The sequence below is a fragment of the Tachysurus vachellii genome, chromosome 7 (assembly GCF_030014155.1).
Source record: "Tachysurus vachellii isolate PV-2020 chromosome 7, HZAU_Pvac_v1, whole genome shotgun sequence".
NCBI classification, from domain to species: Eukaryota; Metazoa; Chordata; class Actinopteri; order Siluriformes; family Bagridae; genus Tachysurus; species Tachysurus vachellii.
This window is the reverse complement of record NC_083466.1, coordinates 1,057,501-1,082,500: the sequence shown is the minus strand read 5'-3', so window position 1 is coordinate 1,082,500 and position 25,000 is coordinate 1,057,501. Positions and strand designations below refer to the sequence as shown.

The 25,000-nt window shown below is 43.6% G+C and overlaps 1 protein-coding gene across 7 annotated transcripts in view; it reads right to left on the bottom strand.

Annotated features, from left to right (window-relative positions):
* The window catches only part of kmt2cb (lysine (K)-specific methyltransferase 2Cb), a 59,855-nt gene that overhangs the window by 5,730 nt on the left and 29,125 nt on the right, over nt 1-25,000 (bottom strand). For 2 of the 7 annotated variants that reach the window (XM_060873732.1, XM_060873734.1), the window contains exons 26-54: nt 24,515-24,657; nt 23,213-23,387; nt 22,509-22,613; nt 22,208-22,255; nt 20,797-20,928; nt 20,678-20,710; nt 20,279-20,428; nt 19,801-19,939; nt 18,244-18,488; nt 18,087-18,160; nt 17,752-17,958; nt 13,015-14,871; nt 12,622-12,935; nt 10,897-12,530; nt 10,684-10,795; nt 10,446-10,527; nt 10,299-10,362; nt 9,150-9,382; nt 7,515-9,053; nt 7,216-7,416; nt 6,514-6,687; nt 6,261-6,402; nt 6,032-6,179; nt 5,357-5,535; nt 5,138-5,268; nt 4,828-5,044; nt 2,374-2,510; nt 1,244-1,342; nt 1-1,059 (exon numbers count right to left, since the gene is read on the bottom strand). The exon at nt 1-1,059 is cut by the window's left edge and continues 106 nt beyond it. In XM_060873732.1, the coding sequence (XP_060729715.1) occupies nt 1-1,059; nt 1,244-1,342; nt 2,374-2,510; nt 4,828-5,044; nt 5,138-5,268; nt 5,357-5,535; nt 6,032-6,179; nt 6,261-6,402; nt 6,514-6,687; nt 7,216-7,416; nt 7,515-9,053; nt 9,150-9,382; nt 10,299-10,362; nt 10,446-10,527; nt 10,684-10,795; nt 10,897-12,530; nt 12,622-12,935; nt 13,015-14,871; nt 17,752-17,958; nt 18,087-18,160; nt 18,244-18,488; nt 19,801-19,939; nt 20,279-20,428; nt 20,678-20,710; nt 20,797-20,928; nt 22,208-22,255; nt 22,509-22,613; nt 23,213-23,387; nt 24,515-24,657 (9,773 nt within the window). The remainder of the gene's footprint in view (nt 1,060-1,243; nt 1,343-2,373; nt 2,511-4,827; nt 5,045-5,137; nt 5,269-5,356; nt 5,536-6,031; nt 6,180-6,260; nt 6,403-6,513; nt 6,688-7,215; nt 7,417-7,514; nt 9,054-9,149; nt 9,383-10,298; nt 10,363-10,445; nt 10,528-10,683; nt 10,796-10,896; nt 12,531-12,621; nt 12,936-13,014; nt 14,872-17,751; nt 17,959-18,086; nt 18,161-18,243; nt 18,489-19,800; nt 19,940-20,278; nt 20,429-20,677; nt 20,711-20,796; nt 20,929-22,207; nt 22,256-22,508; nt 22,614-23,212; nt 23,388-24,514; nt 24,658-25,000) is intronic. The other 5 variants (XM_060873737.1, XM_060873733.1, XM_060873736.1 and 2 more) reach the window with 5 other exon arrangements.

Here is a 25,000-nt window from a genome sequence, read left to right as displayed (position 1 = left end):
GCAACGGCGGTGCCCGTGCCTCATGCTCCAGTACAGACGGCTAGCCTCGTATCCGGGTGGAAAAATGGTGTTGGACGAGTGGAAGTGGGGCATCAGGGTAGGGGGAAGCTGGCCCATAGTATGGAAGAGCAAGCTGCCTACACGAAAGGTGTGTCCAAGCTCTGGACGCTGAACAGCAGCAGCCAGCTGGCGTAGTTCATCACGTTGGACGTAGACGCGACGAAATACTGAAAAACAGCGCAACTGCTGGTCCTCAAGGTGCAGGAGGGCACCAGAACCAGAGATTCTTGGTCGATGCTGATGGCACAGCATGGTTTTGTCCTTAAAAAAGGTGCAACCCGCCTGCAAAGCACATGTGAAGTGGTAGACATTGAGGCATCGGAGTCGGTGACAGCTGCTGGTGGCGCCCAGGCGTTGACAGAAGGCGCAGGAAATGGTGCGACCACGCTGACGCGCCTGCTCCACGTTGATCAGGGCACCTGCTTGGGTTTCGTACACCTCTGAGGACCAGAGGGCACAGTTCAGATGAACCCAAGTGTCCAGGTCCAGGTTGAGGAGGCGAGCAGCACCGTCTGTCATCCCGTCACCTTCCTGATGGCAGAAGCAGCAGCGGCGCCGGTCTCGGAGAGACGAGCAAGGACGCAGAGACGAGTTCAGTTGAAGCAGGAGATCCTCCACTGCCTTTTCTGGTGCCGGAGATCCAGTTTTCGGCACCACGACCTGCATCGTCCACTTGCGCCAACGTAAGCCTTTCCAGCGTTTTCCGTGCTGCCAAGGCTTCTCGTCTGATTGGTTGTGGGAACGAGGCTTGAGCTTTACAGTTACCTTGAGATTCTGCCCCTCGAGAACACTCTGCTCCATCTTGGGCTGCGTTTTTAGAGGCTCTGTTGGAGCTGGAGTGACGTGGAGTCTAGGCTGAGACGGGGACAGAGATGAAGACTTGGGCTGAAGCTGGGCCAAGCAGTGGACGTCTAAAGAGGACATGTTGTTGTTGTACTGATGCTGTGCTTTGGATGGACTTCCTTTAACTGACAGGTCTGAAAGCAGGGCCACAGATGCCTGGAGACACAATACATAGCTTAAACATTCGGATAACTCTCGACTTAATGTAATTACGACTCTCTTCAGTGTAATCGTACAAGTTTAATTCTCGCATTTGCTCACTGGCTTCTGGGCTTGGACAAAACTCTACAGTATTTTTACACAAACCAGCTCCAAATATAATTCATGGTACAGGACAAACCTCTGTGTCACAGCTGCCTTTGGACTGTGCAGACGAGTGCAGTATGAGACAACTATGGCTGCAGAACACCAAATCTCTATCAGAGCTCGGCTCGGTGTCCTGTAGAGCAAACAGAATCAAATGAGTCAAGACGCCGGCCGTTTCCTAGAAAACCGTCGGTCAAAAAATAAAATACAAAACAGTGTGTGGCTTTTCAGTTAAGGGTAGGGCCGGGCGATACGACTGAAAACTGTATCACGATATCAATGTTACATATCGGTCGATATCGAACATTATTGATATTTTTTATGACACATATAAAATAAGGACCAGGAGAAAAATCTATTACATTTAAACCTTTTTATTTTAAACTTAACCTTCCTCTGATCGTAATCCCCTCAGTTATTAAGACAGAAACGTCAACAAGCAGGAAAACTCTAATAATTATAATGTAAACATGTCTAAAGTCACAATGAACACTTAACTGTTATCTCTTAACGTTTAAGGTGCGAAATGAAAGAAAATGTAAGAAATGCTTAATAAAGTGTAATAAAATAGTGTAAAGTGTTAAATATAAACATAGAGAAACGGTCTTGTATAATGTTCAGATGACGTTGGTGCGACTACGGTCAGACTTATAATATCCAATAAACCGCCGTACTGGTGCGCTGACGTTTCCTCTTTTATTTACAGTTTCCTCGCTCACTGCGGCTCATTTTCTGCTCATCAGTCGCCGGTTACTGAAGAGGAATCCAGCAGAACGGCACGAGACGATGATATGGCGCAACCAAACGTGATACCGTTACATGATTGGCTGTTAGCGTGTCACTCCCTACGTTGCTAGGTTACCAGAGAGCGAGTGCCTTTGTTAATACAACCAAACTTGCTTCGCAACCTCCGTTTTCTTCCGACGAAGAATAAAAAAAAAATCAAACGTTTTATCGAACACATTTTTTATTGATATCGATCACGTGTCTATCGCGATACATATCGTTATCGTTTTATCGCCCAGCCCTTGATAAGTCAAGGCATGGAGAAAAGATTAAATGCTAAAAATATCAGGAGTTAATGTAATTCCTCGTGTCACTGCACTTCGCTTTCCTCGGTGTGTTGCCACCTCACACTGGAGTATGTAAAGAATCCTGTCTTACCTGAGCTTTGTTTTGATGATCTTTTGGTTTCCTTACGCCTCCCCCCAGGATGACCACTTTACATTGGCGGCACCACTGCGGCTTGGGCCCTGGGCTGCTCAAGCCGTCTCGGTACTGCTCTCTGCCTCTCATAGGACCTGTAAGCGGATTAAACACCGTGTGAACACTTGTGCCATCGAATCTTTCTGAATTTGTTATCCCTAGATACTTGTGCATTTCTTCATTGTGTGATACAACACTACATTTTTTTCACTACATCGTGACCGATTGGCGTACCGATGTCTATCGTGAGTAGTTTATGTTACCTGGCTGTGGTTGCAGTTTGTAACAACCAAAAGAGAATGGTTTAGAACAACCTTCAGGAATATTGGCATCCGTGCCCAGAATTTCCAGTGGAAATATCTGACAGTATGTCACGGATAAACAGACTCGGGAAGGCCAGGATCGTTACTACGTGTCATTAGCCTCCCTAATCATTGAACCATCGATGACACTGTCATCACCTGATCCACTCAGGGTGCTCAGAGCGAGAAATAACGAGGCGCCGGGTTAGCAAACATTGTTACGGCGATTAATCATCTGTGTGAATGATAACGGGAAAACAGTTAGAAAGAGACTGATGTAACCTACCGTATTCCCCGTCCGGTGATTTTAGAAAAAAAGCTTAGAGAGTGACTGGAATCGTTGGCTTTCTCAGTTGGAAATAACAACAAACACGTTTGACTTTTTTTTTCTTCCTTAAATCTACCTTCACTGTATAAAGTTGTTTCTGTTGTCACTTTCTTAACTTTGTACTCTGAATAAGCCCGTACTAGTAGTAATAAGCCCGTACTAGTAGTAATAAGCCCGTACTAGTAGTAATAAGCCCGTACTAGTAGTAATAAGCCCGTACTAATAGTAATAAGCCCGTACTAGTAGTAATAAGCCCGTACTAGTAGTAATCAGCCCATACTAGTAGTAATAAGCCCGTACTAGTAGTAATAAGCCTGTACTAATAGTAATAAGCCCGTACTAGTAGTAATAAGCCCATACTAGTAGTAATAAGCCCGTACTAGTAGTAATAAGCCCGTACTAGTAGTAATAAGCCCGTACTAGTAGTAATAAGCCCGTACTAGTAGTAATAAGCCCATACTAGTAGTAATAAGCCCGTACTAGTAGTAATAAGCCTGTACTAATAGTAATAAGCCCGTACTAGTAGTAATAAGCCCATACTAGTAGTAATAAGCCCGTACTAGTAGTAATAAGCCTGTACTAGTAGTAATAAGCCCGTACTAGTAGTAATAAGCCTGTACTAATAGTAATAAGCCCGTACTAGTAGTAATAAGCCCGTACTAGTAGTAATAAGCCCGTACTAGTAGTAATAAGCCCATACTAGTAGTAATAAGCCCGTACTAGTAGTAATAAGCCTGTACTAATAGTAATAAGCCCGTACTAGTAGTAATAAGCCCATACTAGTAGTAATAAGCCCGTACTAGTAGTAATAAGCCCATACTAGTAGTAATAAGCCCGTACTAGTAGTAATAAGCCTGTACTAATAGTAATAAGCCCGTACTAGTAGTAATAAGCCCATACTAGTAGTAATAAGCCCGTACTAGTAGTAATCAGCCTGTACTAGTAGTAATAAGCCCGTACTAGTAGTAATAAGCCTGTACTAATAGTAATAAGCCCGTACTAGTAGTAATAAGCCCGTACTAGTAGTAATAAGCCCGTACTAGTAGTAGTACTAAGCCCGTACTAGTAGTAGTAGTAATAATAAGCCCGTACTAGTAGTAATAAGCCTGTACTAGTAGTAATAAGCCTGTACTAATAGTAATAAGCCCGTACTAGTAGTAATAAGCCCGTACTAGTAGTAATAAGCCCGTACTAGTAGTAATAAGCCCGTACTAGTAGTAATCAGCCTGTACTAGTAGTAATAAGCCCGTACTAGTAGTAATAAGCCCGTACTAGAAGTAATAAGCCTGTACTAGTAGTAATAAGCCCGTACTAGTAGTAATAAGCCCATACTAGTAGTAATAAGCCCATACTAGTAGTAATAAGCCCATACTAATAGTAATAAGCCCGTACTAATAGTAATAAGCCCGTACTAGTAGTAATAAGCCCGTACTAGTAGTAATAAGCCCATACTAATAGTAATAAGCCCGTACTAGAAGTAATAAGCCTGTACTAGTAGTAATAAGCCCATACTAATAGTAATAAGCCCGTACTAGAAGTAATAAGCCTGTACTAGTAGTAATAAGCCCGTACTAGTAGTAATAAGCCCGTACTAGTAGTAATAAGCCCATACTAATAGTAATAAGCCCGTACTAGAAGTAATAAGCCCTTACTGGGAGACTTTGGTAATCAAGGAGATGCTTACAAACCACAAGCCTCTGAAGGACAGCGAGCACCAGCATATGCTGAACCTTAAACATGTTCTCACAGGACGTTTATATTATGTGGTACAAAATAACTCACTTTTAAGCAGGTGCTGATTCTGCAGATGCTGAGCTCCTGCATGAGAGTTCATCTGTTCTGCCCCACGAGTCTGCACCGGACGCTGCTCAAGGCCGTGTGCCAAGGCCTTATGGGTACCCAGACTGCTGTGTGGCCACGGTCCACCACTCACTTCATAACTGCTAGGGATCTTCACCCGGATGAGGTCGGCAATGGCTGCTACCACGTCGGTGATGTTCTAAAACAGCCAAAAATAAATAAATTAATCGATTAAACGAATGAACGCGTTTCTTTTTTCGTTCTTTCTCCTCTGGTCTCTGAGCTTCCTCACCTCTGCAGCAGCAGGCTTCAGTGTGATCGCTATGGAAACCAGTCCGGGGCCGTTCTGCTGCGTGCCGAACGGAGAGTTGAAGAACATGGACGAGGGCTCGGTTTTAATCTCCCTCAGCTTAGTCTCAGAGCCTAAAGACAGACACATGGTGGGAAAAGTATGAAAAAGTGTATAAATGTCTGTTAGGTTTGTGTTAAATGTCCTGTGAGATAAAACTACCTTTCCCTCGGCATTTTGGGAACATTGGCATGACTGGAGAGAGTGATGGAGACGGAGGCTCCTGTTTGACCAGAGACAGATCTGGATAGCGGCTGATCTCCATGCCGACCACGCTTTCCGGAGACGAGGAAGGAACAAAGCTGTCCGGTGTGTCCCTGTCCTCACAGTGGTCTTGTCCCCTGTACAGAAAAAAAAAATAACCAGCCGGTAAAACGCAGGTCTGAAGCCATTTCTTACTCGTCTTTTTCTAACGACAAAGCGCTGGCGTCGAATCTGGAACCGTTTCGCGCTTTTCACACTATTTCACAGCTGCTGGTTTCAGTTTTAGCAACGAAAAGTTACAAGTTTAGAACCCAAGCCCCGACGGCACCGTGACAGCGATTTAAGCAACTTTCAAATCAGACTACGTTGTGAAATATTGGGCCGTGAACCAATAACCCAAAGGACTAACTGGAATAAAAGGGTTTCTATTAGTTTTGTTGGAGCTCTACATGGACACCTTATCGCTAGAAAGGGATGATGGCTACGATGAACCGTGAATTCTGACTAATCCCCTCTCCTGTTAACCCTGGTCATAGTGTCGGCTTAACATCTTATCTATAGTGGTATCACTCAAGTTCACTAACAGACTCGTGACCATGTGAACAACCATAAGACCAAAAAAACAGGATTGACCTGAGCTCCTCCTGGTTGTTGTGAGGGGGCGTGGGTAACGAAGCAGGTACATCCACTGTTTTGGGTCCGTGAGCAAGAGCTCTGGCGAAGAGTTCCTCTTCGGTTTTAAAGGGCACGTGCAGCGGTCTTGAAGGCAGCCCTTTGGTCACTAGGTGAAAGGTAAAAGTTAGAAACTCGTGTGTATCCATTCCGTTTTGGCGTCTTTACGGTGTTCAGTGTCCAGACTCACCGTCATGGCCGACCGCGACAGCTGCTTTACTGGCCAGTTCCTCTGTGGTGGCAAAGCCGTTGAGCAACTTCTGGCGTGCTACAGGCGGAGGTGTTGGAGGCAGAGATGCCGGAGGGGTTGGAGGGTTACTCAGGTTGTTCTGCTGTTGGACGACGTAAAAGAAAGAAAAAAAAAAAAAAAACACAATGAGCCGGGCTCAATTAACACGAATATATTATAAATACTAGTTCTGTTCGTTGCGTCTCTGACGTACTTTGTAAATGAGCTGGGAGTAATAATCCGACATGCCGTCCAAAGAGGCACTTCCGAAAGTGCCCGAAAGACGGCTTTCTCCATCTAGCTGCCCACTGCCGTAAGGCACGAAATGGGCAAAATTTACACCGACCAGAGGCTCCATCAGGGGCAAGAGTGAGAGCTGCTGCTGCTGCTAACGGCAGATGCAGACAGAGAGAGACAGAGAGACGGAGAGAGAGAGAGAGAGAAAGGAAAGATAAGATGCGAGTGTGTGAAATTAGAAACCGATCAGGAGCCTTAGAGAGATGGGCTCTCGAGGTTAGATGATAGTTTAATTAACACAGAGCTCTGATATCTACCAACAGGAATTCTTTAGAAATTGTTTAACGGTCAACGGCGGCATCGTTACACGGCACTTTACATGGCGTGTGAACGATAAGTTGTTAATTATTGCCCTTTTGAAAGTTTCTGACACGTGGGTATTGCGTGAGAAGTGAACATTTCTGACATTTGACAGACACCTTTACCCAGAAAGCACAACATTTACCCTTATTTACTGTGAGCGAGAGAGATATAAACGGCTTAGACTCTATTGGTCAGGAGCATTTGACGAGTTAAAAAGATTACAACACTTGATAAAAATTTACAGTGGATAGAGATTTTTTCTTCTACAATAAAGCAAGCAGAGCCCAGAAGACGAGGACTATTCCGTCTGTCTTACCTGTTTCAGATTAGTCATTACTGGTTCAGTGGAGGGATACATGGCTTGTCTCTCTTCCTCCTCCTTCTTCCTCTTTTTGGAGCGAGGGGCTGGACGTTCTCCGCTCTTTGGAGCACGCTTGGTCCGTTGTTTTTTCTTGTCTTCGGACATTAAGGGGCTGCTGAAGTCGGGGTTAAACGAGAGCTGGCTGTCTGAGAAGGTCTGTGGAAGGGAAGGAAAAAATGAAGAAGGTGTAAAACACAAGCAATTGATGAAATAAATTTTAGCCAAGATGAGAAAGAAGACGAGTGGATCTTTACCCCGCTGCTGTCTATAGAGCTCTGTCTCAAGAGAGCCTTGTTATCCATTAAAGTTTCCTCCTCCGATCTCATGTTGTCCTCAGACTTTTGGTGGTGTAATCGGGGTGGAGTGGTCTTCTTGTTTTTCAGGAGATGTTTCAGGAGCTCATTCCCACCTTCTCCTTTTGAGCTACCTGCTGGACTTTGGCCTGTGGGATGTGGTGACATGCCTTCCTTGTCCCCTTCTACTTTTACTACGCCCATAACCATGTTCATGTCGGTGCCTTTCGGACCATGACAGTCACTAACTTCGATTCTTTCCAATTTGATGTTAGTCAGAATCTTGTCTTGTATGTCATGCTGACCCATGGTGATGTCAGACGCTCCGCAATAGCTACCATCGGAGAGCTGACGCTCCAGCTCCGAGTGGTGCTGGCTGCTCTGAGAGCCTGGGGTGGAGGATCCAGGCAGAGAGGTCTCGCATAGCTCCTGCTCTCCAAAGAGCAAGGGATTCCTGGTGGGTGTGGACGACGTATCCGACACACAGGGAGTCAGAGGGGCGGTTAGGTCAGAGTGTGGTGTAGATGGTGCCCTTAAAGACTCCGAGTCCTCGTCGTTTTTCTTATTTCTGTTCCTTTTCTTCTTTGACTTTTCGTCTGGGATGATGTTTGAATAAAGCTGAATCAGGGATGGACCAGATCCGGGAAAGTTTGGTGGGAGAGGTGTAGTGGATTCGACAGCGAAATGATGACCTTGACCTGGATTCTGTTGTACTAGATTTGGTCCAGGGAATCTTTGTGGTCTGGGCGGCCCTTGAACAAAATGAGATCCGTGTGTTACTTGGTTATCCAGTCCAAAACCTGGTCTTACTTCCTGAGGGAAAGGGCCATTTCCCATCATGGGTATAGAAGACGGGGCTCCAATTCCAGGCTGCATGCCTGGCTGATGTGGAAATCCTGGCCCTTGCATTTGCTGCTGAGATCTATGTTGTTGCATGAAGTCCTGAGGTACATTCTGGTTATAGAAGGGCATCTGGCTGAGGAGGCCTTTCTGCTGTTGCTGCTCGATTTCCATGCGTTGTTTCATACGCTGTCTCTCCACCTCCTTCATCAGCTGCACCCTCTGTCTCTCCTGCTGCTCTCGAAGTCTCTCCTTTCTCTCTCGTTCTTGGAAACCTTCGCTAAATGGATTGGTGTCGTCAAAATTCACATGAGGAGACTCACTGGTGACTTGCCCCTGACCAGGCCTGGGTAACGTTTGCTGAGGAGCAGGGCCTTGCATCATCTGAGGAGGCATTATACCCGGCACCTGAGATCCAACAGGAGCCGGAGCTCCAGGACGCCAGCCTGGTATGTTGGGCATATTTGCCTGGTTTGGCTGCATCTGGATGGGCATGGCTGGACCCATAACAGGTTGGTTCACAGGGCCAGTTGGCATCATGCCTGGATGACTTTGCACTTGCAACATGCCAGGCATCATTTGAGGCTGCAGGGCACCTTGCTGCTGCTTGACCCTGTACTCTTCTATTAGTTCTGCGTGCTCTTTCTGTTGTTTCCTAATCTGTATTGTGGAAGACAAAATACCAATTGCTGAACAAAGATCCATTGTTTCACATAAGGTACTTCTGTGTCTAAAACGAACATGCAGCTACATCACCTGTTCAAGTTGTTTCTGTACCACACCCTGCTGCTCTGTGACATGTTTCAGTTGCTCGGCGTCCTCCTCGGGAAACTCTCGTCCGGCTTTTTTAGCTGTTCTCTGCTTAGCTGATAATGCCTTCTTTGACTTCCTGTGAGCCCCGATCTGATCCTCGAGAAACTTCTGCTGCATCTGAAGAAGCTTTTGAGTCTCCCGAAGCCAGTCTTCATACTGTATTTTCTGGGCTTCATCTAAGAAAAAAAGTTCAATTATCAAGATGAATGAATCTGTTTTAAAGGTGGGGTCTCTGTTGTTTGAAAGCCAATGTTGACATATAAAATCACCAAAACAAACACGCCCCTAACCCAAACAGGTCCCACCCCTGTATCGATAGCTCCGCCCACACATACATACGTAACCCAGGCAACTACTGGAAAGAAACGTGTCTTTATCATAGCTGAAGTGAAGAACAATACGATTGTAGATAAACAAACAAGCAAAAATGACACACAAACATAATCATGTAAAGGACAAAGACATATATTAGTTCTGTGTAACAAAACAAAACCAACGTTACTCACCTATCGAGAAGGAAAAAAGCGCCTCGGCGTCTTAAGTAAAGTTGGTCACATATTCACAGATTGGAGTTTCCCGAGTCAATAACTCCTGAGCTAAACACTGTTACTACACAAAACACGGTTGTAGCTGTGTCTCTACATTACTACGATAGAAAAGAGGTGTTATTTGTGTAGTAACAGTGTTTAGCTCAGGAGTTATTGACTCAGGAAACTCCAATCTGTGAATATGTGACCAACTTCCTGCTCCTTCAGTTCTCTCCAGCGCTGGAAAGCTGATCCTATATTAACACGTCCTACTTCTTACCTTATCGTAAGTCTTTCTTCTCTTTCTTTCTTTGTTTTTATCCTCCATGTCAATGTTAAAACCGCTTTCTGCTAATGTCACACATGCTCACTGAACACTCTCTCCGCCCATATGGACAAGACACGCCCCTTTCTGCTCATTGGCTACACGTTTGTTTTGTTTTTGTTTTGTTTGTCGGCCCGACTCGGTTTTCTGAAGCGTTTCTCAAACATCTGAGACCTCACCTTTAACATGTAGTCAGTGCCAACGCATCATTAAAAAGAAAACAAAACAAAACACACTTACTGGTGAATCCTTGACCAAAACTTGGAGGACTGGGTCTCGTCATGTATGGAGCCAGTTTGCCGTCCTTTATAAATATAGGGAGTCGTCGTTAATACAAATGAGATTTTGCGTGATTTTAGAAAACGACAATATAAATGAATGCTGTACCTGCTGTGCCATTGCCTGCTGAGGAGGAACACATCCTTCTGGACCCTGTGATCCCTGACCTGCTTGTGCACCCGCAGGAAATCTGGGGGGGAAAAAAGAACGAATAAAATAAAATAAAATAAGAACAAAACATGCGTTTGAACGCATAAACGTTATACTACATAAAAGAATATTGTAATTTTTTTTTTTTTAAGTATTTAAAAAAAAAAAAAAACAACAAAAAAAAAAAAAAACTTACTTGTTCATAACCATCTGTGACATTCCCATATTGTTTTGAACCATCACTTTATTGATTCCTTTCAAAGCGACCATCTTTGCTTTCATGATAGGATCAGTAATGGCATCAAAATCTAAAAATTAACCCACAATTTTATAAGTTATCAAAAACAACTTGTGTGAATTATGATATCAAAAAAAAAACAATTTTGACAAATTTCACTCCCTCGTTTACCTATGTTAGGGAAGAAAGTGTCACTGGACCGCTGTCTGATCATTGCCTGCATCTGCTTCTGTTGCTGCTGTTCTTGCCTTTCCTGGTCCAGAAGATCTTGCAGCAGGAGCGGCTGCTCCTCCAGTAGCAGTGGACGATTCTGCTGGCCCTGCTGGGACAACATGGCTTGTTGGGTCTGAGAAAGAATGCCAGATTGTTCTACCGAAAGCAGAGCATCCTTTTGATCCACCCCAAATGCAGAACCTGGGGGCTGATCCTGCATGGAACCTGAATGGATCTCTAGTGGACCTTCAGTTTGAGTGGAAACCAATGATTGGTCTACCACCAGGTCAGAATTCAGTTCTTGATCAAGCAGAGATGAATTAAGTGTCTGTTCCTGAAGTATTCCTTGCTGACCACAGTTCTCTTGTTTGTGCGGTTTATTATCTGGAGGAACATTGACGAGTAAGCTAGACAGCACTGGAGTAGCATCAGGGTGAACACCGGGTTTTGCGATAGCATCCATGCTATCTCTGAAGTCTTCTTGATTACCGACTGGAGCATTTGTTAATTGATTTTGGTTAAGCTCTTGTGAAGAACCACCGTTGACCTCAGTTTTGATATCTTTTTCTGTTTTCAGAAAAACCTGATTATCTTCTTTTTTTATGTTATCTAATGATTGTTCAGGTTTTTCCTCAGCTTTCAATTCTGCAAATGTGAAATCAGAAGGTAAGGTTCCATCATTAGGACTCTCGGGCTTTTTCTCATCTTGCTCTTTTTGGAGCTCAGCACTGTCGTTGTGGTCATCGATGGGATCATTGAGATCCAAATCCTCACTAAGGTCTAGATCTGCATCAGTGTAGGCAATTATATCAAATTTCCCAGACGTCAAAAAGATATCGTCTATGTGCAGGTCATTAGCTTCCAAATCCAGATCTTTTCCATCATCTGCATCAAGATTTAGGTTCTCTAAATCTGTATCCACTAGGTCCTTGACCTCTACATCTTCAAGGTCCTTCACAGCTGATTCATCTGCATCGATCTTCTCATCGGATCCTTCATTCATGTGTAAATCAACCTCATTTGATGGTGCAGAAGTTGCTGCAGGAAAATTTGATGGGGTGGTTTCACCGAAGGTCTCATTTGAAGCAGGTTGGCTCATTGACCTCATAATTGGAATCTGTCCAGTTCTTACTGAAACAGTGGCGTGATGCAAGTTGTCCATATTCATCGTTCCGTGCATATCTGCACCTATTCCTGGAGTTTGATTAATACTAGAATCCATGGGTTTAGGACCCTGATTGTTTGAAAAGCCCATTTCTTGACCACCTATAAATCCTGGAGGCCGCTGAAGTTGTAAAGGTGATTCCATTCTGTTTCCCTGCATAACAGGAGGTCCGAAGGGAAGTCGCAACCTGCTATCGGGAGGTCTGTGTCTGAGTTCTATAAAAGGTTGTCCCATAATATTGTGTTGCTGCATATGTATGCTTTGAGAAGGTAATGGCTGTAACCCCATTGGATTGCCTCCAAGTGACTTGCCCAGATCAATAGACATGGACCTTCTCATTTGCGGATGACCTTCCATCATTGAATCTTGCATTTGATTCATAGGGGGTCTCAAACCAGGCCCTTGAACACCCGAGGGAAAGCCCAACCTATAATTGCATTAAAAAGTGCATTATTATTGTTATTATTATTATTATTATTATTATTATTATTGTTACTTTAACATTCCCATACACTCACCTGGGTCCTGGTTGCCTGAGGTTATTTGTATCTCCAGGAAACTGCTGTCTTGGAAATTGCCCATCAGAAAAAGAGCCTCTGTGATCTCCTGGATATGGACCATGAAATCTCTGAAGACCCCTCAAAACTCCTGGACCAGGATATGGTGGAGGTGGTCGGTTGAATAAATCATTTTGATGACCTCGTGCATCTTGACTCCAGTGCTGAGGGTTTCCTGGTGTCATGGGCCCTGGCTGCTCCTGTGGGCTCTTTTCTTGGCGAATGGCAGTTTTTTGCTGCTGCTGCCTGAGAAGCAGTTCTCGAATACGCTGACGCTATAACCAACACAGTGTAGAATTTAACACAATCGGTCAACAAACATGACTTAATTAGACAACAAAGAAATGACTGTACCTGTCTGAGCCTTTCCTCGGCTTCCACAAGAGGAACAGTTTGAACATCAGAGTTTGGTTGTCCCATTGCTACAGTGCTGTGTGCTAATACTTGTTGCTCCCGGTTTTCTGCGAACTGAGGGTGAGTATTCATCTGTGCCTGTTCAAATGGGTCATGAACCGGAGTCTGGCTTGGTTGACTAGAAGGTGACTGAGACATACTGTTTTCATCTGCGAGACCAGGGTTTCGTGGAGTTTGAGACCCTGGACTGGCAAATGTTTCCTGCATCAAGACCTGAGGTGGTGAAAATGCATCCTGCGTGGACATGGGTCCTGATCGTATACCCTGTGGTGCACCTCCAGGAAGAGGTGTCCTAGGGCCTTGAGCAAATGGATCATGGAGTAGAGATTGAGTAACTCCCACTGGCTGAGCATGAGGGTCAGGTCCTATTGGTCGAGACATTGCAGGGGGGTGATTAAATGGGTCTTGATTCCTTTGGTAACTCTGAGGTCTGGGGAACCTTTCTGGTACCCCTGGGTGTGGTGTCCCAGGAGCCTGTGCATAAGGATCCAGTGACATGGGTGACTGCATGCGATTCTGAGACTGTGTTTGCTGGGAAGCTTGGTTCATTATAACAGGATGAGATGTGGCAGGTTGGCGAGAGTAAGGTTCAGGGTCATGTGGTCTAGGAGTTCCTGGCATTCGCGCATATGGATTAGAATACGGGGACTGGGCAAAAGGATCACAATGAGAGAAATCTGGTCTAGGCGTTGAAGGCATACGTGCATATGGATTTCCAGTGGACTGATGTGCTACTGGCCCAGGTTGTATAAAAGGTTGGGTCTGAGGTTGCCGTGTAACTCTTGTTTGATTCTCAAAGCCTTCATTTATTGCAGGATGCGGAGTAAGTGGAGGATGCGCATATGGGTCATTCTGTTGACCCTGCGCAAAAGCTTCTGCAGGACGAGGTGGTATCATTGTCCTTTCAAAGGGATCCCCACTTGGTCTTCTTGAATGCATGGCTACATTAAGGTCCTGAGGCTGAGGTGGTGGCATGGGTGTTTTGAAGGGCTGGACAGAGCCAGATTCATTACTCCCTGGGATGGGGGTGAGTAGAGGGTGGGCTAAAGAATCTGGAAGAATCATCTTGCCATAAGGCATTCGCGGGTATGCTTCCTTTCTCACAGCTACCCTGGAAAATGGATCGTGTCCTGGAGAACCTATTATGTGCCTCCCTTCAACAGGCTGACTCACCCTGGGAGGGCACATAGGCTTAAGAAAGGGGTCTGTTGGACCTGTAGGCCTTGGTGTGTCTGGGGGCTTAGCGTATGGATCAACATTAAGGGCTGTGGGTGAACCGATAGATTCATGTACCGACGATGGTTTCCCGCGCTCCTCCGAGAGACTCTTTGGTGATTTCCCAGATTCAGAGTTCCGACGAACTGCAACCGGGCCGCTTGGTGGTGGTCTTGGTGTGCCCACCATTTTCGCATAAGGATCCCAGGGTGATGATGGCCTAGAACCAGAAGAGCCTGGAGAAAACATCTGAGGTGACTGTGGCTGAGATCCTGAAGACGGGGGTGGAGGGTGTGGACGTAAAAAGACGTCATCTGGGGAGCCTGCTGTTGGAGTTCCTGGGAGTTGTGGTTTAGAGAACCCGTTCTTGGAGGTGGACTGCATAGGGGACATGTTCCCATTGCTGGACTGTGATGAGGCTGGACTCTGGAGGCTACCAGAGCTGTCAAGGTCCGATTGACCCCCTTTGACGTGCTGCTGCTGTTGTTGCTGTTGCTGTTGTTGGAGTTGCTCATTCTTTACCTGCTCGAGTTTTTGCGTTGCTTCAATCTTGGCTTGTTGCTTACTTTTCTGTCTCATTTGCTGGAATAAAAAACAAAACATTTGCTAAATAAAGGCAAAATAACTACATTTATAAAACTGAATTTATCAGACTACAAAAGATGCTGTAGAAAATCACTGTAATCGAAGACTTCGAGTTATATTATTATTATTTAAACTACATCTGCCTATAGCTGCATCAGTTATAGTCCTCGTGATTCACTGAAACTTTAGGCCAAAAAAGCAAGTGTTTGCAATTAAACAGTAACACTGTCTGTAATTACGGATTGTTTTAAGCCTACCTGCTGTACATGAATTGAACATCTTTCTTTTTCATGTGGAAAAGAAAAAATAAATTGTTCTTTCAGTCATAAAAAAAAAAAGTGCACTTAATCCATTGGAGACAGAAGAACAGCCACACGGCAATATAATTAACCGAGATCTTTACAGCAAAGCGAGTTTCCATGACTGTTAATTTACAACAGCTGTAGAAAGCAATCAACTAACGCAGTACGCTTTTTTTCCACTTGCTGCTGTTCGACAGATTGGGTTTGATGAGATGATAATAAGGATGTAATGGTAATGGAGTGATAAAAATACAAGCTTTAAGCGAAATGGATTTTTCAGGCTTCATGCCTGTCATGGGACTGACTGAGCCAAAACAAAAATGACTCCCTATACTTACTGAACAAGACGAATAAAAGGAATGAAGACACACTTATTATCGGTAATTATCTATAAAGGGGAAAGTATTTCCAATGAACGGATATATTTTGTTAATTTAGAATTTGACGTTTTAATATTTAACGGCTAACGAAAGCCACAGAACATTTTTGAGTTGCATTTACAACTTGGATATTAGCACATCACATACTGGTGAACAACCCAGTTGTTTTTCACCAGCATTTGTGCTTCCTGTTTTATTTTCACACCGGCCCCTTGAGCTGTGACCTGAAGGAGACCCAGGAGGTAAATAAGCATTTGACATCACTACTGCCCCTTTTTCCACCGAGGCAGTTTGAGTGCTGGTTCGGAGCCTAATTTAGAACCGGCTCTTTCTTTTTCGACAGCCAAAGCACCGGCTCTGAACCAGGAAAAGTGGTTCTTAAGTAGCACCAAAACGTTACTGATCTAGACTCAAGAACTGCTTGTATCAGGGGCTGTGGGCGGGGCTACTGTTAGCGCCTGGGGGCGGGGCTACTGTTAGCGCATTTGATAATATACCAATGTTTAATACACTTTTACTTTACCGCAATATGATACATTATCAGCACACATGATAGTAAGTAGCTACATGCTAAGGCTAACTGTTTTCTGTGTTAATGATAAAATAACGTTATGTACTTTCTCCATCACAACCTCCGTTTATACAGATTACATGGAGCTGCACGTACACGTTGGATTCGCCGCGTTTGGGTGTTAATGTAGGTTCACAAAGTCATGAGCATTAACATTAAAGCAACATCCGCCATTGTTGATGTGTTTGTGTTTGTCGCTGCTGCGCTAACGTTACTGTGTAACGTGACACGTATACAGTGACGTCAGACTCGGCTCTGTGATGCTCTCTAACTGATGGAAAGACAAACCGGTTCTTAGAAGGTTCTCCAGTGGAACCAACTTTGAACCAGCACCAGTGCTAGCTCTGAACCAGCACTCGGTTCTTTTTGGTGGAAAAGGGGCATTGGTTCTTTTCCAAAAACCTTTCTGAAGCACCCTGCTGTAACCAAAACATGCTAGCACTTTTTCAACATGGCCAAATTCCTCCTACCTGGCAGTTTTGTCCTATAGATTTACACGTCTTACATGAGTGGGAAAAAGAGCTACAGTAGTTTAACTAGGGTTGCAAAGGGGCGGAAAGTTTCCACGGGAACTTAATCTGGGGAATTTGGGTAAGTATGGGAATTTACAGGAATTTATGGGAATTATTTGGAAATAAAGGGAAATGTATATAAACTATTACATATACAAACATAAATAAACATTTTATTTGGTCATAAGCAGACGTGTATATAAGGTAATACACATTTTAAAAATGACGTCTTGACTGATTTAATTGTAAGTAGAACTTTAATTGATTATTTCGTTGAGTAACACAAAAGCATAATAAACATTATTATGCTTGTAATAAACATAAAAAACTTAATAATTGTAATAAACATTATTTTATAGAGGATTTTTTTATTTCAGGGGGGAGTGAGTGTGTGGGGGAGGGGGAGGGTCATGAAACGATCTGTGTATGTGTAACACTCCTAATTTACTGCTTATTAAGAGTTAGTAAGGTAGTTATTAAGTTTAGGTATTGGGTTAAGAATGTAACAATTAAGAATGTAGAATAATGTAATGCAGAATAAGGCATTAATATGTGCTTAATAAGTACTAATAAATAGCCAATATTCTATTAATATTCATGCTAATAAGCAAATAGTTAAATGACCCTAAAATAAAGTGTTACTGTGCATGTTATAGAAGAATGTAAGTACCTGCAGGGGGTGTGACCTCAATGGCCTTCTAGTAAGCAGTGTGCTGTGTGCAAGTGCCCGAGGAACGTAGGGTACAAATTCAACTTAAATTGTATTAAATCTTGTTGTTTTAAACAAAATTATGCTGTTAAGATTTTTTTTAACTACATTTAAGTTCCTTGTTATAGGAAACTCTGCATTATTTTTAAATTCCCGTTAATTCCCATGGAAAGATTCCAGCCTTGAAAATACCCGAAACCCTAATTTTAACCGGAGTATGATTTAGGTTAGTCACAGCGAGTTTGACTGATCAGACTCTAAGCATAACTTATTACCTTTCAGTAACAATCAGACAAAATGTGGGAATCTCAAGTTGTTTTTTAATGTGTTCATGAATTTTTTGTCCAGCAAGACTTTATTAACTGAGCAATTGAGGGTTAAGGGCCTTTCTCACGGCCTTTACCTGTCTCAGCTTCCATTCCTGTTCCTGTTCGGATTCCTTGTGCTTTAGAGGATCCTTGAACAGAAGCTCAGGGTCCAGAGGAGGAATAGCAGGATCAAACACTTCCAAAGGCTGCGAGGCCTGCGGTTGTTGCTGCCTCTTAATGGTCTCATTAGACATTTGGACTTTGTTGATGCGCAGTGCCGCTCTGTTATCACGGGCCTTTTGCTGTAAGAGACGTAACATCATGTCGACTGAAAGGATCTTCAAAAAGACCATCAATAACATGGATATTATTAGGTTATTAAAGAGAGACTATAACTGAAGGACGGAGTAGGTTTTATTAAAGGTTATACCACGTATGGGGCTCGGTCTTGAGAACTTGCTTTCCTCCACAGCTTGGCGATTTGTTTCACTCGTGTTTGCCAGTCTGCAAAATAAAATCCAACAATCTTAAGAAAATAAAGCAGCGTTCGACTGAACTCGATGGTTAAGTGGATAAGCCACACCCACCTGGATATTCCTCTTTGAGGTTGGGGAAGTTGACGTTTGTGTAGAGGACAGGGGCCACGGTAGCAAGTTCTCCCAGTGTCTCCTCTTTCTCCCATTTCAGCATGCTCTTCTGAGCCGTGGATAAGGAATCCGTCTCTCCCTCGGCTGCAGGAGCCGGAACGGGAAGCGGAGCGGGACTTGGACACGGGCCGGTGGCTGACCACGGACCTGCTGCATCCCGAGACATTGGACCAAACTTCCTGTCCCTGTTCAACACACAGGCTCATATAGCGTCACTTACGGACATCTACAGCAAGGTCCAAAAATTTGAATTCCTCCTAAATGGTAGTGAACAACAGCCATTGTGGGAATTGTCCCAAAAGCTTAAACATATCATATAGGTATTCAGGGTTTCCCGCAGAAAATTTGTTAGTTAAGGCGGTAGGGTTGGGCAGAGGGCCGGGGCCTGGGGGGGCGGGGCTTCTTTGTGAGATAGACCACAGACTCTGTACTACGTTTAACAATTATTAAAAACAGGCAACCTAGCTAGCAGGTGAAGAACTCAAACAACAAAATCACCAGCTATATCACTATAGACTAATACAAATAACAGGCTTAAATAAACCCAAAACATAAGTCCACTTTACAGTTCTCACGGACACGCGTGGCTAGTTATCCTCCAGACGGTGACGGACCACGTCTTTAGCCCTATTCGGACGGGACTAGTTTTCCAAACGACGTTCGAGTTAGAATTGTTTTCAGCCGACGTCTGTCATTTCAAGTATGGATTCGGACTGGACTAACATCTGTGTGTTTATTACGGAGGTACAGTAGGAGTGTCTGTGTTTTACATGTGGGCGTGGCACAAGACCACATGTCCAGGATGCGTGGATTGCGTATGGTCATATGACCGATCTATAGTAAAATGGCGGCGAACAAATAATAATAAAAACAAATGGTTTTATATAGAACTTCTTATAAACCCACTGGAATAAATACGTTTTTATATCATTTTCACGTTATGTAATTGACTATAGAAATAAAAGTAGATATTACAGTAGCCAGTCTGAACAATTTACGTGATTTGGCTCTTCTTGTTGATTTCATTTTTTTATTTCTTCGCAGGGTAGCGAACACATTTACATCCATTATCGGTGTGCAGAAAGCAGAACCTTGAATACCGGTGCGTTAGGGTTAATACGATAGTTAACGTTGACCAAAACAGACAAGAAAACACGTTTTGTAAAAAAACATTTGTGTCAATCACCGATTCAGGATCACCGTTCAGACAGGATTAGATTTCTCAGAGAAGCGCCGATTTTGCTGAAAAACAGTAGGTAACTTGCTCTGGAAATTTTACACAGGTCGTGTGAGAAAAAGACAGACATGGCAGATTCGGACGGGATTAAAATCACAAAGTACGTCTGTGAAACTGAAATTTCTCTAACGACCCCCTGTAAAACTAGTCCCGTCCGAATAGGGCTTTTCTCTCATTCCGTCCGTGTTGCGTCAAATTTACGTGATCCTCGATTTCCTAAGACGTTAAACCCAGGAGTGTTCCTTATGACCATTGCTCACCTCAGATTGTCAGAAAAAGGCATGCGTTGCATGGGAGGGAAGTTTCGCACCACGTCTGCCCCGGGAGGCATCTGTCCTGGAGAGAACTGCTGATTGGGGTTCACCAGACCATTTATCACTGGCATTCTTGGAAACATTCCTAGAGAAGAAAACATTGTGTTAATAAAGTTTATACTACTACTACTTATGGCCGCAGTGTCCAATCCTATCCAAAAAGGGCCGGTGCAGGTTTTCATTCCAACCAAGCAGAAGCCACACCAGAGTCTACTAAAAGATTAAACAGGTAGAATCAGGTGTGGCTTCTGCTTGGTTGGTGTAAAAACCTGCACTCACGCCAGCTCTTTGTTGATCAGATTGGACACCGTTGACTTACGGTAATTACGCAAAGTGTCAAATTCGATCAATTTAAAAAAAAAGAATTGTGCAAATATAACGATGTTACATTCATGTGGTTTGGTGTAAATCTTTGGTGACGTACCTGAGTTGATCTGGTTGAGCGAGGGTCCCTGCACCGGATGCCTGTGTATAGTGTGTGTTCCCTGGGCTTGGGGAGGAGCTTGAGTGGGCTGTGCTGTGCTGGGGCTCAACACGGCAGTGAACAGATCCTCAACTTCTTTCCCCTCCAGCTCTGTGAGGAGATCGGCAGTTCTAAGGCACGTCTACATACAACACGCCACGTGCTACACATGCTAGCTCTTAGCTGGAAGCTAAATTTGATCATCTTTTGGTAGTCGTTGCTCGGCTGCAAGGATTCCCACGGTTCTGATCAACATAGCTAGCTGCGTTCGGCAGATATCGTGTTTAAAAAAGATACCTACACGGTCTGTTGTGTGGCTAAACGAACGTCACAATAGAATCACGGTAGAATATATCATACCTGGGATTTTATACAGTCTGCTCAGAATGGATTCTGCAGAGAAGGAAAGGAATCTGTTTTTAGTGTTTTGTCTTTTCTTGAATTAAATAAAAACTCTTAATGTAACCGAACCCACTGACCGTCCGTCACCATCTTGTCCAGTTCGGGGCTCAGAATACCGTCCAGCGGCTCGTCCTGATGAGACACTCGTCCCTGGTTTGACTGCGAAGAAACCGAAGCCTCTTCTGAAAGAGGAGCAACGTCCAGTCCAGCTGAAGACGAAAGAAAAGAAGGACAAATCGTTAAGGGTTGTAGTTGTCCAGACGACCTTTATAGACCTAAATACATACTTTACTTTCTGAACTATACGCACATACTCTACTTATACACACACACACACACACACACACACACAACTATACTATACATATGATATTAAATATACTACTGCTTCACTGAATGCTTAGATTGGATTCTGTCTCACTTGGAAAAAAAAAAAAAAAAGTCTGCTAAACGAAATAAACGATAACTTTGAACGTCTTTCTGTCGTTTCTTTTTTTTTTTTAACAGTATCAGAACTTTTAGCTTCTGTTAGTTACAAAACCCCAGAAACTTGTAACTATGGTGAATTCCGGTGACACTAAAAAAAAAACCTTGAGTGTGATTATTTTATATAAATATGTCAGGCAGAAGACATGGTTCCATCTGTCTATAATGTCTGGGTGAAGTTAATAAAATAAAACCTAAGCTAAGCCACTGTTGAAACCCAAGGCTAAGCACTGATTCATGGTGTTTCTGAAGCCAAGGCCTCCTATAGCTCTGTGCACACAATCAGGACTATTCTTTACACAGCTGAAAGCCTGGATGTGGAAGGCCAGCACTTTGTTTAAGAGCCTGCTCTGTCTAGAACAGGTTTTCTTGCTTAAAAGACGTGTCCTTCTCTTTTCCTGAGGGTGGCGTCATTCGGGTCTGGCTTTAAACGAACACCTGGAACAGTGTAAATTACCACGTAGGCGAGGACGGCTCTGCTCTGAACGGGTCAATGAGAATGATTTTCTCAGGCCAAGGCGTGTGACATCTCGTAACGTTCTTTACACATCGTAGTTTCAGTGCGGTTTCGACAGACAATACCACCCACGTGGCTCTGTACTTTTCTAGACTAGAATTCGTGAGTTCGTAGGGTTCGTGGTTTCCGGACCATCCCGACATACAGACCAGACTATAGACGTTCTGTAATTTCCGTATTAAACTACACGCACAGAAAACGTCATACGTGAACTATAGAATACTACACGCATCACAGTGGTGCAGAGAGGTATGCTAATGTTAGCTTGAGGCTAGCATAACGCTGAACGTTTCATAAGGGTCCGGGAAGAAATTAGCATAAACGTAGCTAGCACTTTGCGACTGAACAAACGATGCTAATCTCTGTAAGGTTTCTCGGCACCTGACGCATTGTAGGAAAAGCAAATCTTAGAAAATGATTTTTAACAGAGAAAAAATAAATAAATAAAAAGTTGGAAAACATGATTTGGGCTTTAAGGCTCTTACCAAACGGAGAGGGAGAGCAGTCAACCTGGAAAGGGCAAAAATCAAGACCTACAGGGACCCAAAACCAAACACAATGAGTGAGAAATGAACCAGAAATGAGATATAGAAACAAAACAGAGAGAGAAAGAAAGAAAGAAAGCAACTTAAAGAGATCAACCTGAGTAACTCAAAGTGAATCAGAATGCATGCAGAACCCAAAACGGATCGAAGTGAGTGAGAGCGAGTGAGGAAGGAAAAGACAGAGCGCTCGGCTGCGCAGAGCTACAGCGCTAACGTGATGATGTCAGAGTGATTATCCTACCGGACTCCTCGCTCTGTTTGCCCATGTTATCAGACAACATTCCCAACAGATCGGTGTCTGATTTCAGCACCTCGGACAGATCCACCAGCGGCTCCTCGCAGCTCCCTGCCGATAAAACCCGCGCATTTATGATACAGGAAATATTTCAACACCTAAGTCTCTTCTCATTTCTACTCAGTAAAGCAACAAACGACTCTGTTGACTCCTCGGATCAAATCCTACGATCCGTGCGGTCCGACGTTCCTTCGGTTCCTACATGCGGTTAGTAATCGAACAGCACGTCTGAGAGAAACGTTGATTTTGATGATCGATTGATTTGACTTTTTTTTTTTTTATTTAAAGTTTTATTTTTGGTCGTCGTGCCTTTCTGAGGTCCGTAACGACACTGTGCTAGCTAGATACGTCCTTAGCCTCAAATCTATTAACAGTCGGGGGATTTTCAGCTCCTGTTTTCCTGAGTTGCCTAGCAACAGTGTTCTCAGTGCTCTCGATAAACGTGTATAGGGATGTTTTCAAGAAAAGAAAAGAAAAAAAAAAACCAAAACATTTAGGTCAATGTTTATGTGGGAAAAATTTTTAAAAAAAATAAATAAATAAATTAGGGACAGGCCAAACCCAGAAGAGTGAGAAGTGGAGCAGTGAGATGTCATGGTTTTAATCCGGGGAAAGAAACAATACAGGAGGCCGTTGTGTCTGATCCTTACGTGGTGCTGCAGCTTTATTGGGGTGTGGTGTTGATGTGCTGACTGAAGGTTTCGATGACAGTTTCAGAGCACCGGGGTTCTGCTGCTTCCTGTCCTTCTCCTCCTCTAACAAACCCGTGGTCTCCTGCCTGCTCTGCTTGCTCTTATCCAGAAGATCTTTCCCAAAGAAAGCCTCCTAGAACGAACACACACAGACACACACACACACACACACACACAGGATACAGAGATTAACGTCTGAGAGACACGTCAACACTCCTGATTCATTTCTAGTCTAGTTTTCGGTCACTGCGTCTCTCCTGTGGTCCACGGTGCTAGTTTAGCTATTTATGTGACTGTTTTTGTCAAACCGAGTCTTTTTTTATTATTATTATTATTATTATTATTATTATTAATGACAAATCTTAAAGAAATATTGATGATACCGATGCTAACATATCTAGTTTTTAACATCGCTACACTTTTTCCATTAGCCTTCATCCAAAACGTTCGGTTTTTCTTTCCTTCTTTTTTTTTGCCTTAGCGCTACAAGGCTAATGCAGCTAACAACCCAGTTTTATTGGATTATGCTAAACTAGTGGCTATAAGCATCCATTATTTATTTATTAGCTAGCATAAAAATCAGACCAAGCATGTAACCAATAAACATTTTGAGTTAGGACTGATGGACAAAACCTGTGGAAATTTGTTGGGTCACACCGCTAACTGCTAAAAGCTTTCGTTTTCAATAATTGATTCTAAAAACGACAGCTAGCGTTAACTTAACGCATCTCTGTTTTTTTCCCCGTCGTTCTCCCCCCTTTTCTCTGCTTTTAGACTGCGGCTATTTCTCGTCAAGGCTGAACTTGGCTTTCGGGCGTCCGTTTGCAGCGGCTGCGACGATGAAGGGGTAGGAGGAGGACGAGGAGGAACGACATCATCACTCGTTCCCTGTGGACTCGTCACGTCAGCTTCTATTAAATGGGTATGAACCCCAGCTGTGCTTTCTCTCGGGTTAGCTAAGCAGTTGCCTAGCAATACCTTTAGAAACCCTTGTTTGTGTGTGTGTGTGTGTGTGTGTGTGTGAGTGTGAAAGAGAATGCTCGTGGACTTTAAATTTTCATCACTAGCTTTGTAGAAATAGATTGAATGACAGAAAATAATAATTAATTCTGCGCTGCACGCCTCTAACTCCGCCCCATACAGTTGTGTTCACTGTTCATATGTTTACAGTGCGAGCTACGGAACGTCTGAGAGGCGGAGCTTCATGTAAAGGGGTGTGGCCGGGAGGTGGAGTCCGGATTATATTCAGTAGAAATTTACCTGCAGGTACGTAGGAAACGCTTCTTCCAGCTTGGTCTTCTTCTTTCTGTATCGCTTCCGCACTTTGACCTCGGGATTTTCATGGAAATCGGAGATGGAAGGTTTCACGTCCATCGGGACGTCGGGCATCAGATCGGTCCAGCCTGTGACGCAAACATACCGCAGTCATCGTCAAACGCTTGTAGGTACGTACGTGCTCCGTTTCACGTTTTGTACAGGAATTTTTTGGAATGTTTTTGGAACGTTTTGCGTCACTTGTACAGAAGTGATGCAAAATTTGAAAACTTTTCACTTTGTAAAATCGATGAATCGGTGAATCAATCATCACGATCCAATGAATCTTTTTCACTTTTTAAAATACGGTATAAATCTTATTATCTTTAATTAATACATCTCTCAACGGTACGCGACCAAAGCAAAAGCAACACGTTCGCAAACAAGGATGTATTTTATTTCCGTAAACAAATCGTTCAACTGAATCAATAA